The sequence below is a fragment of the Capsicum annuum genome, chromosome 1 (genome assembly GCF_002878395.1).
Source record: "Capsicum annuum cultivar UCD-10X-F1 chromosome 1, UCD10Xv1.1, whole genome shotgun sequence".
Lineage (NCBI taxonomy): Eukaryota > Viridiplantae > Streptophyta > Magnoliopsida > Solanales > Solanaceae > Capsicum > Capsicum annuum.
This window is the reverse complement of record NC_061111.1, coordinates 158653683-158671765: the sequence shown is the minus strand read 5'-3', so window position 1 is coordinate 158671765 and position 18083 is coordinate 158653683. Positions and strand designations below refer to the sequence as shown.

The 18083-nt window shown below is 35.0% G+C and overlaps 1 protein-coding gene across 1 annotated transcript; it reads right to left on the bottom strand.

Moving 5' to 3' along the window:
* Nucleotides 1–16904: 16904 nt before the first annotated feature.
* LOC107856761 (calvin cycle protein CP12-2, chloroplastic) lies at nt 16905–17631 on the bottom strand. The gene has a single exon (XM_016701748.2). The coding sequence runs from the start codon at nt 17481–17483 to the stop codon at nt 17112–17114; it is 372 nt and encodes a 123-aa protein (XP_016557234.1). The 5' UTR covers nt 17484–17631; the 3' UTR covers nt 16905–17111.
* Nucleotides 17632–18083: the final 452 nt, after the last annotated feature.

Below are 18083 nucleotides of genomic sequence, written 5' to 3'. Positions count from 1 at the left end.
TTATGAAAATAGTGAATTTATAGGTTGCTTGTGTTTGATATGTGGCTAAACTTGGGTTGCTAGATTATTATCATTGTTGTGAATTATTTTTGTTTGAATTTTAGTGATGAAAATTGACGAAGTTGTTTTTGTTGATAATCGCGATGGGATTATTTGATTTCTTGTTGTGTGAAACTAGTAATTCAATGGTGCTTACTAATTTTTGGTCCTATTATACTGATAAGATTGATGATATGAGAATTGAGAAGATGATATGAGAACATGATGTCAAAAAAAAATAGTGAAAAGAGACATGAATAAAGAACCGAGGTGATATATGTTTCCCTTAATGAGAGGTTCTTGCTAATGATGTTGTGGATAGATCCTTGTATAGTTCAATTATTTAATATTATGTAGGAATATTTGTGTGCTCCGGTCATTGAGATTGTATTTAGAATTTTTTGTGTAGTTCTATTATTGAAAGTATAATGGGTTCCTTGCGAGGACTGACTAAGTGACATGATCTTTGAGTTCCTTATGTGAACGGATTCTTAATTCTTGACAAAATAATGATTTCTAAATAAAAGTGACAAAAACTAGTAAAGGTTGTTGATACCTACAAAATTTGATCGATAACTTGTCTGGAATGTGATATTGGTGATGAGACTGTTAATGACCTATAATCGGTTTATTTTTTTTTACCTTACTTATGTTTTAGTGGTGTGGGGACCACTCTTGAGGAGATTAAGAGTTAAGTGAAGCCCGTAATAAAAATATTGTTAGGTAGAAATAAGAATGACTCTGTATGTCTTAAATGGGTGTTAGTGATATAAGAGTGGTTTGGCTTGACTATGAAGTGTTGGTCGTTGGGTTAGTGATTGTCTAGACATAAGTTATAGCTGTGGATTTATGCATTAGGAAAAATCTTGAGAAGATAAATTATTATTGGCTTGACCTTGTGGCTGAATTATACATTTATATGTCCCACAGAGTTAGCTAATATATGACACTTTTAGAGGATATTAATTCTCATGATGATGGCAATGCAAAATCATATGGGTTAGTTACACTCATAAAATAATTAAGAATGATCCTGAATGGGAGAATAAGTGAATTATTAAATGACATGATTGATCTTTCCTTGTGTGATACTTGGCGGATATTGCTTGTTGAGTAATTAAGGTATGATGATTAGATGAATATTAATAATGTTGTGGAGTAGAATGTGTTGTAGACTCTAATTCTGTGGAATCTCTACGGCTAATAGTTGTAAGTCTGTGTAATGAGTGAGATATTGTGTTGTCACCTAGTAGTAAACACTAAGCTTGAAACAGAGAGTGGTCTTGAGGTAAAAGGGATAGTGGTTGTGAGAATTTGAAGCTAACTTTATAAAATAAATTTAGTAGTCTTGATTGAACGCATGCGGATATCTAATTTATGTGACTTGTAAGTGGTGTGGTGGCTTAAATATGATCAAATGTAGATTCTCCATGGAGTACTCTTGTCTAGAAACCTAGTTAGGTGTTTTCGAGAGAGCTTGTGTGTTGGGTGGATTAGATGTGACTTATCTAATGTTGACAATTTGAGTAGTAGATTCATGTAGCACCTCATAGCACTTTTCAGAATTGAATTTGGACTCTAGCACTTTGGTAAAAAAAGAGAGAGGTATTTTTGAATATTTTTATTCTTCAAGGTGAATCTTTTAACCATCTTTATCTTGCTTTCATAAAACTCAAGTTTAACACTTAGGCCACTGAAAGGAGAATAAGTGATTCGTGTGTAAATATTTGGTTCCACTTCTTCGTATTTGGAAAGCTTTGATAGAATGATTGAGTATAGAATATGGGTTGGTCGATAAGGATATCGAGTGAGTGAATATGGTGCAGTATAATCAACTCTATTAGTAATGTCTCTCTAATTTGAACCTCGTGCTTTTCTCCACTGAATGTCTGTTCGGGGACTAACTGATGGTAAATTGGTATCTGATTGCAATGACCCATTTCGTCGTTACTAAATTATTTGTAATAAATTCATAATAAATCTTAATTTTTATTCCACAATATTAACTTGGGTCCAAAATAGCCAATATTTTATTTATTATGACACCTCAAATTTTTTGGTGAAGATTTTAGCCTTTGGATGTGTCTAAATAGACTCAAGCACGATAAATTTCAATTATTCATGAGTGATAATATCAATACTTTAGTTGAAAGTTATTTAGTTGTGAATTAAGGTCATAAAATATCCCTAACACAAAGTTAAGTATACAACTTTCTTTCCGATACAGTTTTGATATGGATTTCTATTAGGGTCAACTTCAAACAATCATATTTTCTAAAATATGAGGAGTTAGGAGGTCTAATACCTACCAAATAAAAGATCTCGGATTCCTCTTTCCACCGCAATAAATCGTTCTTCAATCTGAATTCAGAGTAAGAGGTTATGACTGTTTTACTGAGCACTATCCGGACTGAAATGGGATTTCGCTATAGCAAAAATTCTAATAATATTTGAATCAACTTCAGCCGTATTTTAGGTCTAAAAATCCAAAATTTCATTTTCCAACCCTAGAGAGGTGATTTTCCAAAGCTTAAGGTGAAATTCCTTCGTTGAGGTAAGTTTTTCTATTATTTTCTTCGTCTTTTAATTCTTTAACATATTGAAATCCTTAAAAAGACCTTTAATGGTGGAATTCTTTTGAGAAATACTCACGGATGCTTTTAATATGACCTAGAGCTGATTCTAAACTACAAATTACTTGAATTCCGTAAAGGTGAGACCTTTAGCATAAAAACTCCATTAATGGAGATGGGTTAAGCTTGAAAGAGATAATTAATGGTTAATTGAATTGAAAATGATATAGATCTTGAATTAAGGGTAGAATTAGTGGGGTTGAATCTTCAAGATATTTGTTTGAAGAGTAATTATTTAATTACTCTTATAATTACTTGATTTTTAGATTATTGATTGTTCCAATGCATGAAAGAAAGGAAAAAGCATCTTTGTTCCAGCTTGCTTCTTTCAAAATCTTGGCGACCAGGTAGGCTAGGTTTAATGAGTAGAAGATTGTGTTATTTTATATTTTCATAATTCAGAATTGACGGGAGAAAGCAAGTCTAGGAATGCGGGCATGTAGTTAAGGTGGATAAAGACACGAGAACATAACTTTAATTCTGAAAACTATATTATTGATTAGTTATGTGATATTTATGATGTTATGTACTATGTGTTGCAATGAGATTATTGTAAACGAAGTATGTGTACTTGATAGTTCTTAGTTATTTTGGTGATGAACCTAGTTGAGTTATAATGATATTAAGTTGTATGTGTTGGACAATAATATGGTGAGGAGAACCATACTAGGATTAAGTACTGATGAGCATAGTAATATCTAAAAGATAGATGACTTGAATTAGTATGATGATTGCAGTATATTGAAAGAGGTAGTGACATTTTAATAATCAATGAGTAAGTAATACTCCAATAGTGACTTGCATGCTTAAGTATTAAATTGTGATTTATTTTATGATATTCTTATTTTGGTATTGATAAAAGCACATTATCTATTGGATCCCCATGAGAGGCTAAATTGGTGATAATGATAATTTATTGAAATGTGCCTATGAGAGGCTTTTTTGATAATGATAACTCCTTGTATTAATGTCATGAATGGCTTGTTGATGCACGTATAAGTGATTATTGAAATTCACTGATGGAATTATCTCATGACTATAAGTGTACTTGTAAACTTAGTACATTGCGTTGTATGCTATGAGGAAGTGTAAATTCGATATTGATTTGACTTATTTATGGTGGATTGGGTACTGCATCGGTATGAATATGTGTATGTTGGATCGGGTACCACGCCAGTATGGATATATGTATGTTGGATTGGGTACCACGCCTGTACGGTACATGAACATAGATTGTTCCCTGCAGGTCATGACTATTTGGGTAAAAATAAGTCTCATAGCATATGTGTACATGGTTGTGTTGAGTCTGTGGATGCTTACAGTATGGTTGATACTCTTGATGGTTATGTGGCTTGTTTGTGAGAACTTTTTGATCTGTTATTGCTATATTGTTGATTCATTGGGTATTTGATTTTATGATACGTATTTGAAGAAGTGAAACTTTGTATTTACTTATATGTTGGTTGAATTGCCTTATTTATACGTATTTTAACCGTAGATTACAAGAATAGCTAGTTATCATTCTTTAATATTATATGAGAGCATTTGGTTGTTAGCCCGAGATTTTAGTTTGGGTTGTCTATGATTACGGGTTTATTCCTGTGAATATGAGAAATGAAAAAGATAAGGTGATTAAAGAGGATAGTGATGTATTAGCATTGGATTGTGATTGATTGTGTGAATTAATAAGGCTAGAGTATATTAGTAGTGAATATAATATTGATGGAGTTGGTAGAGTAATTGGATGATGTAACTTATATAGGTAAAATAATAATGTTATTACATCCTTGGTTGAATTATATTCTATTCAAGATGTCATGATTTATTTTTCTTAATTCTATTTTATGATTTCTTAACTAACATGGTTGGCTGATGATGCCTACCAATACATGTGGCTGTACTGACCCTACTCTTCTACATCCTTATTGGGGTGTAGACTGAATGCAAGTTAGTTTGCAGTTACTAGATGAATGACGATATTCAGCACTAACTTCTGCACTTTCTTCCTGGCAGATGTGAGTCCTTGTATTATTTATCTCATTGTCAGTCTATGTTATAATAGGTAGCTCTTGTACATGTCTGGCCAAGTCTTGGGATAGTGAAGGACATTTGTATGAAGTTTTTGAAAAAGTTTATTTATTAGTCTTTAATTTACTTTATATTTCCTTAAAAACAGAAGTCTTCCACATATTTTTTGTTGGGTAATAAGGGTTCTCCTAGCTACTTAGAATAGCGTAGTTGCCTGAATGGTCCGTTAGTCTGGGTCGTGAAAGAATACAAAAATATATAACCGCTACTTAAAATGACAAAATTACCTAGATAAATACTTTAAAAAGCTCTTATCCAGATAAAATAAATGTTGTAATTTTATTTAAAATCGAAGAAATTCGAAATTGAACTTGGAGGGAGGACAAAAATTAGGTGTCAATAACAATTCTTAGATGGTCATAATAATTAATTAAGGGTGATATAGTAAAATCATGATTGAAGTAGATACGTGATACCAAACGGTATCTAAATGAGCACAAAATAGTCCATAATCTTCGCAAAATAGTCCACACGACAAGACACCAAACGGAAACAACAAACACAAACTTAAACGAAAAAGAAAATAGGTAACTTGACACAAAGAGAACACATAATGTAGCAACTATAGAGTATATTAAACTCTAAAATCTCTACAAAATACGTTAACAAGCACCAATTTCTTATGCAAACTCAAGAGGAGCTCGATTCACTCAAGAACTCACATTTCTAGTCGTCTCACAACATAAGCGGAACCTTTCACTTGTGGTATTCAAATGTTGGTGGTATACTCTCTATTGAGAGGAATGGTGTTCAATATTACAATCTTGAATCAAAATGAGCTAACTAAGGAACAAGAATAAAGGAGGTTCTTTAAAGAGTCTATAACAAAAGGTAGAGCAAAAGGACTCCTTTACCCTTAATGAGGTGTGGCGGGTTTGGAGTTTATTTGGGCAGACTTGGGTATAATTTTGAGCACCTTAGGCCAGCCCTCACATGTCAATGTGTACACTCCCATGGTCAAGTTCACAATAAGCTCAAATGCGTCCATTTTCATAAACGCACCTTGAAGTCTTTGTAGTTCTCGAGCTTGGCTTCTAGTAAACGGTCTCGAGCCCATGATACCCGTATAATCCTCTCCATCTTAAGAGGATTTTGACCTCAAACTCATGGTTCTTCATCTTTAATGGTATCAATCCGTGAGAGATCACACACGTTGAACGTGTTATGCACTTGTTATTCCGGAGGCAAGTCGACCTTGTAAGCATTATCATTGATTCTTTCAAGAACTTGAAATGGAACATCACATCTAGGCAGTAACTTGCCCTTTATTTGGTTGGGAAATTAGTCTTTCCATAGGTGTACCCACACCCCATATCCCGGATCAAGCACAAGACGTCTTCTTCCTTTGTTGACTCGTTTGGTGACCTGTTATTTCTTCTTCTCAAGCACAACCTCACCATCATGCAATATTTTCATAGCTTCAGGCCTCCTATTTCCATCTAAGATAACAACATCACTTAGCAAAGGAGTTAGATCCAAGGGGGTTAGGAGGTTGAAGCAGTAGACACATTCAAAAGGCGTGATGCCTGTGCTTGAATAGATCACCCGATTCTAAGAAAATTCAAAGAGAGGTAGGTGATCTTCCCAAGACGCCAACTTACCTTTAACCATGGAATATAGCATAGAACCTAACGTCCTATTCACTACTTCCGTTTGGCCATCGGTTTGTGGGTGGCAAGATGTAGAAAACAACAACTTGGTACCGAGTCGACCCCATATTGACTTCCAAAAGAAACTAAAGAATTTGGAGTCCCTATCACTTACAATGGTCCTTGGGATGCCGTGCAACTTAACAATATTTTCAATAAAAAAGAAGCTACACTAGCCAAATCTTTATTATTTGAGCAAGGAATGAAGTGTGCCATTTTGGAGAAGCGATCAACAACAACAAAGATGCTATCCCTACCCCTTCGAGTCCGTGGAAGCCCCAACACAAAATCCATAGAAATATCAAAATACGAATGTAATGGAGTGGGAAGCGGAGTGTATAACCTATGAAAAAGGATCCTAGACTTAGCACTCCTACAATCCATGCATTAGCCGCAAACTTTTACAATATCTTTGCGCATCCTTGGCCAATAGAATTGTTCCTCCAATATTCCTAGGGTCTTATCAATTCCAAAATGACCCATGAGGCCACCATCGTGTGCCTCTCTCACAAACAACTCTCTCCAGGAGCTAGAGGATACACACAACCGCCTTCCCCGAAACAAGTAACCATCAAAATTAGCATAAGGATTAGAATCCCTAGCCGAATGATACCTCTCCCTATCCAATGCTTCACTTTACCTATATATAAGAGTGAAGTAAGGGTCCTATGGATACAATGAGTTTAAGCTCTCAAAATCCATCAATTTTGAAGATAAAGTAGATACAAGAATATGTTTTCTAGACAAAGCATCGGCTACCACAATATCATTGCCCTTTTTGTATTGAATAACATAAGGGAGGGTTTCAAGAAACTCAATTCATTTGGCATGATGTTTGTTAAGTTTGTCTTGTTCCTGAATGTGCTTCAAGGATTCATGGTCCGTTCGAATCACAAATTCTTTGGGACACAAGTAGTGTTGCCAATTGCCCAATGCTCTAATCAAGGCATACAACTATATATCATACGTGGAGTAGTTTAGAGTGGAACCTTTGAGATTTTCACTAAAATAAGCAATGGGTTTTAAATCTTGCATCAAAATAGCCCATATGCCTACTTTACTAGTATCGAATTCAACTTCGAACATCTTATCAAAGTTTGGCAATTGAAACAAAGGCATGGAAACGATCATAGATTTCAAGGCCTTAAAATCCTTACCTTACTCCTCACCCCACTTGAAGGGTTGGTCTTTTCTAATGACTTCGGTGAAGGGGGAGGCTATGGTACAAAACCCTTTGACAAACCTTCTATAAAAACTAGCCAACCCGTGGAAGCTTCTTACTTCACCAACGGTTTATGGGATTGGACAATTTTTGATAGCGTCTATCTTGGATTCATCTACTTTGACCCCTCTTGAGCTCAAAGAAATATTTATCAAGATTGGCAAATAATTTCTCTTTCTTAAGAACATCAAAGGCACTTCTCAAATGAAGCACATGTTCGGCCAAGCTCTTGCTATAAACCAATACGTTATCAAAATAAACAATAACAAATTTTCCAATAAATGGATTCATCAAATGATTCATTAGCTGTATGAAAGTACTAGGAACATTGGTTAGTCCGAATGACATAACCATCCATTCATAAAGACCAAATTTGGTCTTAAAAGCGGTTTGTCATTCATCACCGGGTTGCATTCGAATTTGGTGATATCCACTCCTAAGATCTATCTTGGAAAATACACAAGAACCGTTCAACTCATCAAGCATGTCATGTAATCTAGGGATAGAATAATGATATTTTACCGTAATCTTGTTGATGGCCCAACAATCCACACACATGCACCAAGTTCCATCCTTCTTATGCATTAGTAACACCAGAACCACACATGGGCTCATGCTTTCTTTGATGTACCCTTTATTGAGAAGTTCCTCAACTTAGTGTGGAAGTTCCTTTGTATCTGTGGATTTGATTCTATAAGCCGGCTTGTTTGGAAATTGTGACCCCAAGACAAAGTCTATTTGGTGCTCAATACCTTAAAGTGGAGGTAGTCCTTATGACAACTCACTAGGAAACACATCTTCATATTCCTGAAAAATATTATAAATAAAAGAAGGGATAGGGGAAGTGGACGGGTTAGTGTTAAAATTATAAGCCAAAAATAGCATAGGAGTGGTGTCATCATGCTCTTTGAAGAGATCTCCCTTTAGATCCAACAATACCATTGAATCCCTACCTGTCAAGGTCGAAACTCCTTCTTCTCCCTCACCCTTTCCACTTTTGGGTTCAACACCCTTCTCCTCGGGTTCCCTATTTTTTTCCTTCCTTTTCAAGCCCTTCATTTGTTGGTGAGCCTCACATACTTGTGATGGTGAAAGTAATTGGTGGTGGTACTTTCGACCCTTGAACTCAAAAGAATAATAACTGGTCAAGCCATCATGTTTGGTTGACCTATCATATTGCCATGGATGACTCAACAAGAGATTACAAGCTTGCATTGGAATGATGTCACAAAGCACCTTATCTTCATAGTTTCCAACTTTGAACCGAATCACTACTTGATGGTTTACCTTCAATTATCCACATTCATTCAACCATTAGAGCCTATACAGACTTGCATGGGGAGTAGCTGGTAACTTCAAGTGTTCCACCATCGAGACAATAGCCATATTGGCACAACTTTCACTATCAATAATCAAGGAGCACACACTCCCCCTAATGAGACACTTAGTATGGAAGAGGTTTTACCATTAGCTTGGATCATCCAATGCTTTGCTAATTAAGCCTTAAAATAGCACTAATTACTCATTATTTCATTACTTACTCAAGAAATAAATCATTCTCTCTCAAAGAGAAAAACCTTAGCTTCAAGAAATCAAGAACAAACTCAAGAATTCCTCCAAGAACCTTCAAGATTTAATCTTCTTAGGTATGTTAGGTGTTCATTCATGGGTTTATTTCACCGATGAAGTCAAAGAACCCCTTTTTAATACACAAGATCTCAGATTTATGAATTTCATGCTTGAAATCGATTGTATTCATGTTCAGGATAGTAATTGGGTTTTAATTCATGATTAATTATAAGTATCCATGAAATTAAAATAGTTATGTAATGAATTATATGAATTACATATTAAACCCTTATTTACAATTGGGTATTTTATTCATGATGTTCATGTGTTGGCCATTACCATATGAAATAATCCATGTTCCCTAAGTGTTTGCTAAAATGCCTATGTGAAGTAAATAGTAGAAATCATGACATGTCATTGTGTGATCCCAATCACGTATAAGTTTATGCCCTACAAGTGTTTGATAAAATGTCTCTATGAATAAATTATGAACAAGTGGACATTGTTATGCTTTTCAAGATCATGCTATGCTTTATTTTCATGCTATCGAGTCTTGGTGGTATCTAATACCTAAAAAATCTAGTTGTTTACCTAGAGCTACAATAGTTGCAGAATAGTCTTAGTAGTTTCACGATCAGTAGTACTCTTAGTCAGTTAAAGAACTCAGTAAACTCAGTCAGTTAAAAAACTCAGTGAAACTCAGTACCTGTCCAGTTCAGTTTAGCATAAATAGTTCAATGTCTATTCAGTTGGAGTAGGATTCAGCACCAAGTGAACCCAAGGATGGGGACTCACCTGCTAGTTGAGGGTTGATGAGGTGTTTTAACCTGCCAGTTGAGGGTACCACCATTCTCATTAAGGTACCTGTCAGCTGAGGGTAACTCTTCAGTTGTTTTTACCTGTGGCACGGTACTGACACCCTTCCAACTGAGGTTATAGGTTGGACCCCAGTTATCTTATTGGGGCATATCATTTAGTTGATTACTTCTCATAGTTACAGTTTCAGTCTCAGTACTTAGTCTCAGTATAAAACCTAGTTCAGCTCTACAGAATCAGGACTATCAGACAGTCACCCAGTTATCAGTAATTCAGTTATCAGTAATCTCAGATATTAGTTACTCAGTTATCAGAACTCAGTACTCATCTTCAGTAAAATCTCAGATACAATATATATGTAAATACACAGTATTGCATACTCAGTATTTATAGTAGTTTTAGATTTCTATGTACTCATAATCAGTTATTCTACATCTTCAGTTAGTTACTGTTTATGTACGTAAACCCTTGCATTCATCTTTACCTCATCTAGCATACCAGTACCTTCCACGTACTGACGCATACTTTTCTCTTTGTGCTATGATATCTCATATCATAGGTTCAGACGCTCAGGTTCCTGACCGTGCATAGACAGATTCAGATTTAGCCAGCAGTGTCAGATTTAGTAATGAGTCCTCATCTATTAAGGATATGTTTTATTTCTGTATTTCAGTAGTCGGAGTTAATTGGGGGCTTGTCCTATCAACTCCGCTTTTAGACAGTTCAATTAGAGGCTTTTTAGACAAGACTAGTTCAGATAGTATTTTAGTTTTTAGATGATATTATAGTTGTTATTCTTTATCAGTATTTTAGATTTTGAACCTTATGGTATTTTAGCCTATTTTTTGTATTTATTTCAGTATTATTATCCAATGCTCACAACAGGTACCAGCTCATGGGTTAGCTTGTGTTCCCTCGGGATCATAAGCATCGTATGGCATCCAGGGTGTAGACTCGGAGTGTTACATAGTCCTTGTGGCAACTCACTAGGAAACACATCTTTATATTCCAGAAAAACATTAGAAATAGAAGAAGGGATAGGGGAAGTGGACGGGTTAGTGTTAAAATTATAAGCCAAAAGTAGCATAGGAGTGGTGTCATCATACTTTTTGAAGAGGTCTCCTTTCCGAGTCAACATTACAATTGAATCCCTACCCGTCAAGGCTGAAAATCCTTCTTCTCCCTCACCCTTCCCACTCTCGGGTTCAACACCCTTCTCCTCGGGTTATTTTTTTTCCTTTCTTTTTAAGCCCTTCATTTGTTGGTGAGCCTTACACACTTGTGATGGTGAAAGTGGCCGGAGGTGGTACTTCTGACCCTTGAACTCAAAAGAATAATAATTGGTCCGACCATCATGTTTGGTTAACCTATCATATTGCCATGGCCGACCTAATAAGAGATTAAAAGCTCGCATTGGAATGATGTCACAAAGTACCTCATCTTCATAGTTTCCAACTTTGAACCGAATCACTACTTGACGGGTTACCTTCAATTCTCCACATTCATTCAACCATTGGAGCCTATACGGACTTGCATGGGGAGTATTTGGTAACTTCAAGTGTTCCACCATCGAGACACTAGCCACATTGGCACAACTTCCACCATCAATAATTAAGGAGCACACACTCCCCTTAATGAGACGCCGAGCATGAAAGAGGTTTTCCTGTTGACTTGGATCATCCAATGCTTTGCTAATCATAAATCTCCATACCACATAATTAGGTACTTCAAGTTCACCCTCTTGAGGCCAAACCTCTTCCTCATCATCATTATTAGGCCTTTCGACCTCCCCTCCCTCTCCATCTTGTGAGGCTTCTTTATTCTCAACCATTTTAAGCCCCACTTCTTCCCCTAAGAAATAAAACTTTCCTTCTCTTAATATCATATTTCTCCAGTTAGGACACTCACTAGCCTTGTGTCCCCACTCATGATATTTGAAATATTAGAATCCCTTAGAATTGGAAGTAGTATTCGGTTTACCTTCAAACCTTAGAGGTGGATGTTGGGCAGCCTTATTCGACGGTTGTGGAGCATTGGTTGGATTGTTTTTGGACTTGTTCCACCCTGAAGTTATTAGAGTCACTTATTTTCCCTTAGTCCAACCCGAGGACCCTTGGTACGCCTTGGTTTTGTATGTCGACCTCTCTTTGTTCTCCCTCTCAATCTCCAAATCCGCTTAAAAGATTCCTTCAATAATTTCAAACTTATGAAAGGTCATGTGCGTAGAGATTTCCTTGTTTAGGCCAACCTTGTATCGGATAATGTCGTGGCTCACTTGCTCTCCTCTATGATCAAGTTTCAAGATGAGTTGTTGAAACTCATCATAGTAAGCCGCCACACTCTTATTACCTTGCTTCAAGTTATACTATTTTGAAAGGAGTTCATGTTGATAGCTCTCGGGGAGATATTTTTGTCTCATAAGATACCTTATCCTAAACCAAGGAGGGGGTTGCCCTTCAATCAAGAAATTGCCAAAATGTTTGACATACTCCCACCGCATGGTAGCATATCCCTTAAAAGGGGCAATGGCGTAACAACTATTCTTCTCCTCCATGAGATTATTCACTTGGAAGACCCTCTCGCATGCGGATTTCCATACAAGAAACTCTTCAGGATCACTCTCTCCCTAGAAGATTGGAAGTCCTATTTTGATAGTGTTAAGACCAATATCCTTCTTTCTAACACCTTGGCCATCTCTCTCTTCAAGTCCCCAATTTTTCCTTGGCTCCATCCTTATACCTATTATACCACCATTTACCAAATAAGGATTATTATATATTTTATACCCTCCCCTTTGGTTCTCCCTAATATACCCATCTTCTTGCATTGATGGATTTTGGACATTTAGAATTTAGTACGGTAGGTTGGCATTTAGTGGAGGTGGTCTTTGGATTGGAGGGGTTTAATTTGGAGGATTCGGTTTTAAGGGTGGAATTTTGGTTCCAAGTCCTTTATGTGGGACTTGGTGGAGTGGGGTATGGCTAGTCCCATCAAGGCCTCGGCTTTATGAGTAAAGGTTGGCTTGATTTATGGAATTTGGCGAATACAATCTTTGGTGCATGGCTTCGGGGGTAATGGTTGGTGATGTGTTTTGAGGAGTTGAAGGTTGAGAACTTCGTTGGCTTTCCACCCTATCCATACGGCCACTAATAGAGACCATTTCTGATCCCAACTTCTCAACCGTAGTATTCACCCTAGCCATGTCCCAAGATAAGGACTCAAGACCAGCCACAAGGGCATTCATAACATTATTGTCCACAGTTGGTGCATTGGAAGTTTTGGGTTCCATGTGTGGTTCCATTCTAATTGTACCTACAAAATGAGCAAACGTTATTTTAAAATACTCTCACATACTCTTCACACTTGGCTCCCTTACTTGGCCCTTCAAGTGTTGTAAATCGGCTATCAACTTGTGAGTACTTATGAATGAGTCTGCTCTTGGTTTAGAATGGATTTTAGTTTGGAATAATCAAGGAATTTTTGTACGCACTTGAACCAAAAAAACAACTACGAATTATAAACGAGCAAAGCACCACAAGGAACGCTAACACAAAAGAAGGACTCAAAAGCTAGTTCACAACTTAATAGGTTGTTTTTAGTGTCAAATAGTATAGGAGTCAAGAAAATGAAACTATTAGAGTCAAGGAAAGAAACTATGAATGTCCAAGGACTTAATTCTAGTTTATTGGCGTGGCCCACAAATTTTGGCCATTGGTATTATTGTTTTTGTTGAAGTTTGATGTCTTCCAATTTGAGTTGTTCAGTCTTGTTGGTTTGGTGATGATTTTTGGTTTTGGAGTAAGGAGACAAGATTTTGGACTCTCTTTCCAAAGGTCAAAAGGTGCCCATCAACTTTTCACCAACTTGCACTAATTTGGCAAAACACCTTTTTTGCTTTGGCTTTGTCCCTTTCCTTTTTTGGTTCTTCTTGAAAAATGTTTGACACTCTTTTGGTAACTATGCTTTTTGGAGCCCTTTTGATTCTTTACCACTTTGGTGTTGTCTTGAAAGTATTTCCAAGACAAACACAAAGCTTTGCCTCTCTCTTCTCTTTTTCAAATCAAATAATCCTTTTGTTGAACATTTATCTCAAAAACAATATGAACTACAACAAGAACACTTATGAACAACAACAATCTCTAAACTATTCAACCCTTCAACAACAACTTGACAAGAGCTCAAATCTTGGACTTTATACTCAAGCGTGTTAGTGAACAATAAGCCAACACACGAAACTACTAATACAAGTAAAAATACATCTAAATCTAGACAACTTCTCGGCCAAACACCAGACACCCAACAACATTTTTTTTTTATAACTAGAAGAGCCCAAGATTGGTAGTGTAAGAACATGACTGGCCATCGCTCTGATACCAAATGATATCAAACGATATCTAAATGAGCACAAAATAGTCCACAATCTTTGCAAAATAGTCCACACGACAAGACACCAAATGGAAACAACAAACACAAACTTAAATAAAAAAGAAGATAGGTAACTTGACACAAAGAGAACACATAATGTAGCAACTAAAGAGTATATTAAACTCTAAAATCTCTACAAAATACGTTAACAAGTACTAAGATCTTACGCAAACCCAAGAGGAACTCGGTGCACTCAAAAACTCACGTTTCTAACCGTCTCACAACACAAACGGAACCTTTCACTTATGGTGTTCAAATGTTGGTGGTCTACTCTCTCTTGAGAGGAATGGTGTTCAATATTACAATCTTGAATCAAAATGAGCTAACTAAGGAACAAGACTAAAGGAGGTTCTTTAAATAGTTTATTACAAAAGGTGGAGCAAAAGGACTCCTTTACCCTTAATGAGGAGTGTCGGGTTTAGAGTGTATTTGGGTAGCTTTGGGTGTAATTTTGAGCACCTAAGGCCAGCCCTCACATGTCAAGGCGTACACTCCCTTGGGCGAGCGAGTTCACAACAAGCTTAAATGCGTCCATTTTCATAAACGCGCCTTGAAGTCTTTGTAGTTCTCGAGCTTGGCTTCTAGTAAATGGTTTTGAGCCCATGATACACGTATCAATACGTAAACATGTCTTAATTGATTTACAACAACTAATTAGAAGTGATATAGCAAAATTACTATAAAAATATTTGTAAAAAAATTTTAGTGGGTCTCATATCAAGTTAATTTAAAATATCAAGAGTTAATTTATTATTTTATGTCTATTTTTTCTTTTTATTAAATATTAGTATTAATTTTTTTGTATTTAGATGACTTATAATAATTTATTAGAGGTGACATTTAGTAAAAAATTACGGTTGAAACAGTTAAAGCAGACATGTCATAAATATCTATTTTTTAAATTAAATATTATTAATTTTTTAATATATAAATAATTTATAATAATTAATAAAGATGATATAATAAAATCACAGTTATAACAGTTGACAAGCATGACCAGTGGTTCTATAATATAGAAAAGTCTTTAAAATTATCTTATCGGACCATCTAAGAGCTTAATACATTCAAGGCTTCAAGCAACAGACAAAAATTTTGGTTCATACAGACGGACGAAAATTGATTTCAGAAATCCGAGCTTGAAGCAGATTAATGACCCTTTTGGATATGCGGTAAGATTTGAAATCAGATTGTTTGAATTTAAAGTTTTATTAGGACTTTAGATATACAATATTAATTTTTTTAAGTCATATTTTTCTCGTAAAATTAAAAATTTCAGAAATTGTAAAAATTATCAAAATTTTCTAATTCTTATGCAATCTTACCAAATAAATAAATTATTATTTATAAACAAGATATCGAAATATGGTAAGGTGTCACATTGAACAATAACATATATGATATCTACATATTCTTTTTTTATTTTTAAATAAATAAATATACGTGATTACAAATTTTTAAATACACACAATATTATAAAATCTACAAATTAAGAACAATAGTAACTAGTTATTCTTTAATATAATAATTTCATATGGTACAGATAATCTATTTACACTGAGCATGTGTATTTTTGAAAATTTTAATTTAATTTTTTTTTTACTAAATATAAACTTATCAAATTTTACATTTTTTTTTTAAATTGGAATTTCAAATCATGCCTTTTGGAGAATTTGAACTTTGAAATCATGATCGGACCCGTTTGGCCATGTGAGATGAATCGTGATTTGAAATCATGAGATGGAATTGAAGTTTTGTTTGTACATGCAATTTAAACTTTTTATGTTGTATATTTTTTCATTAGCATAAAACCCCCATGAATTGCAAACACTAGCAAAATTGTCCTAATTCTTTATATAATCTTATAAAATAAGTAAAAATACATTTCGAAAGTATAAACAATATTACAAAATTATTCTAAAGAGCTACAACATTTATTGATCAAACTTTAATTCAATAAAAAAGTAAAACTAAACATGAGTGGTAATGTGCTACTCTTTAATATAATCCTCCCACATAGTACAGACAATCTCCTCACGTTGAATTTATATTTCTCAATCAGATCACCGAGAAGAAGAACCAACATTATTAGTAATGTAAAGTAGCAGTTGATTTGAAGTAATAATTTTTTTTATGTTGATGAGATTAATAGTTATATGTGATACAAATAATTTAAAGAGTAATAATATGAACTATAAATTCTAATTATATATGAATAAATGGAAGGTAGATATAAACAGTGAGTTTATTTTTATAAAATATAAGTTTGTGAGTCAATTTTTATTTTTGAAAAATCTCATGTCATGATTTGAAATTTCAAATCAAGCTTTTTGGAGAATTTGAGACTTTATCTCATGACATGAAATCAGTGTTCAAACGTATGTCCAGACATTAATTTTATCTCCTAATTTCAAATCACGAAATAAATCACATGTCCAAACACCTACTAAAGACTTTACAAATATATAAAACTAATTCACTGTTGTTCCATAAATTCTTCATATAGTAGCTCATCATATCAAGGACAACATCCAAATGTTTGTATAGTATTTGAGACTAATTTAAACAGGAATAATTCTTTCATTATACATATTAATAGCCTAATTCAGAGCATTCAAGATTCAAATTGGGAATAAAGCACAAGGCTTAGGAAAATAAAAGTAGTAGTGATGATCAACTATCATATGTGCGGCACTCATCAGTCTCTGGATTTTCCTTGCAATAATTTTCCAAAGGATCATCCTGCTTCTTCTTGTCCCTTGCATGACTAGCTGCCGCACTTGCCTCTTCCACTACATCCCAAGCCGCCGCGCATTCTCCGCTAGTCGGATTCTCATTGCACGCTTCCTCTGCACCCTTAACACTTTCAGCCACAAGGTCAGAAAGCTTGTTGTCCGGTGCTGCACACACCAGCCCAAATTTAGGTGACAATTTTTTCCAAGGATTGTTAAGGCATGGGATCTTAGAAGGCTTAAAATTGGCAGAGTTGGAGTTTTTGGCCGAGAATTTTGGAGTTGTGAGACTAACACCAGCAACTGTTGCCATTTTGAAGATCTTCTTTTTTTGGTTACTTGTTATGATGTTTTACGTATGATAAGGTTGTATATATAAGTAGAGGATGGAATGACTATTGAGCACACATTTCTTATCATTTTTATGACCAAAGAAAGATATGCACGTCTTGAGAGATATTATGGTAAAATATCTTTAGATTATGGTTGGTTTACTCTTAAGATCTTTGAGGTACTAAAATACAAAATCGAAAAGATCAAGCCTGATGTTATTCCGTGTGTTGATTGAATTTTAGAAGATGGCCCAAATCAGCCACGGTCATGGAGATGGAGTCAGACTATGAAGTTTATGAATTCAGGATTTTAGTCAGTTTAAGTTACTGGATTCAAGATAAATCATTAGATATGCTCAGTGGATTTCTTTAAGATAAATACAATATTTGGATAAAAGCTACTGAGTTCAGTTGAACTTGTAATTCATAATTTAGCTCCGTCCTTCACAGAATTTTTATCGTTCACAGAACTTCAAGATTGATTGAGTCAAATAAAGCTTAGTTAAGTTGAATACACCATCCTTGTTAATCAATTGTCCAAATTGAAATGTGAACCAAGGGTACCAGCACTAGAGTTCAAC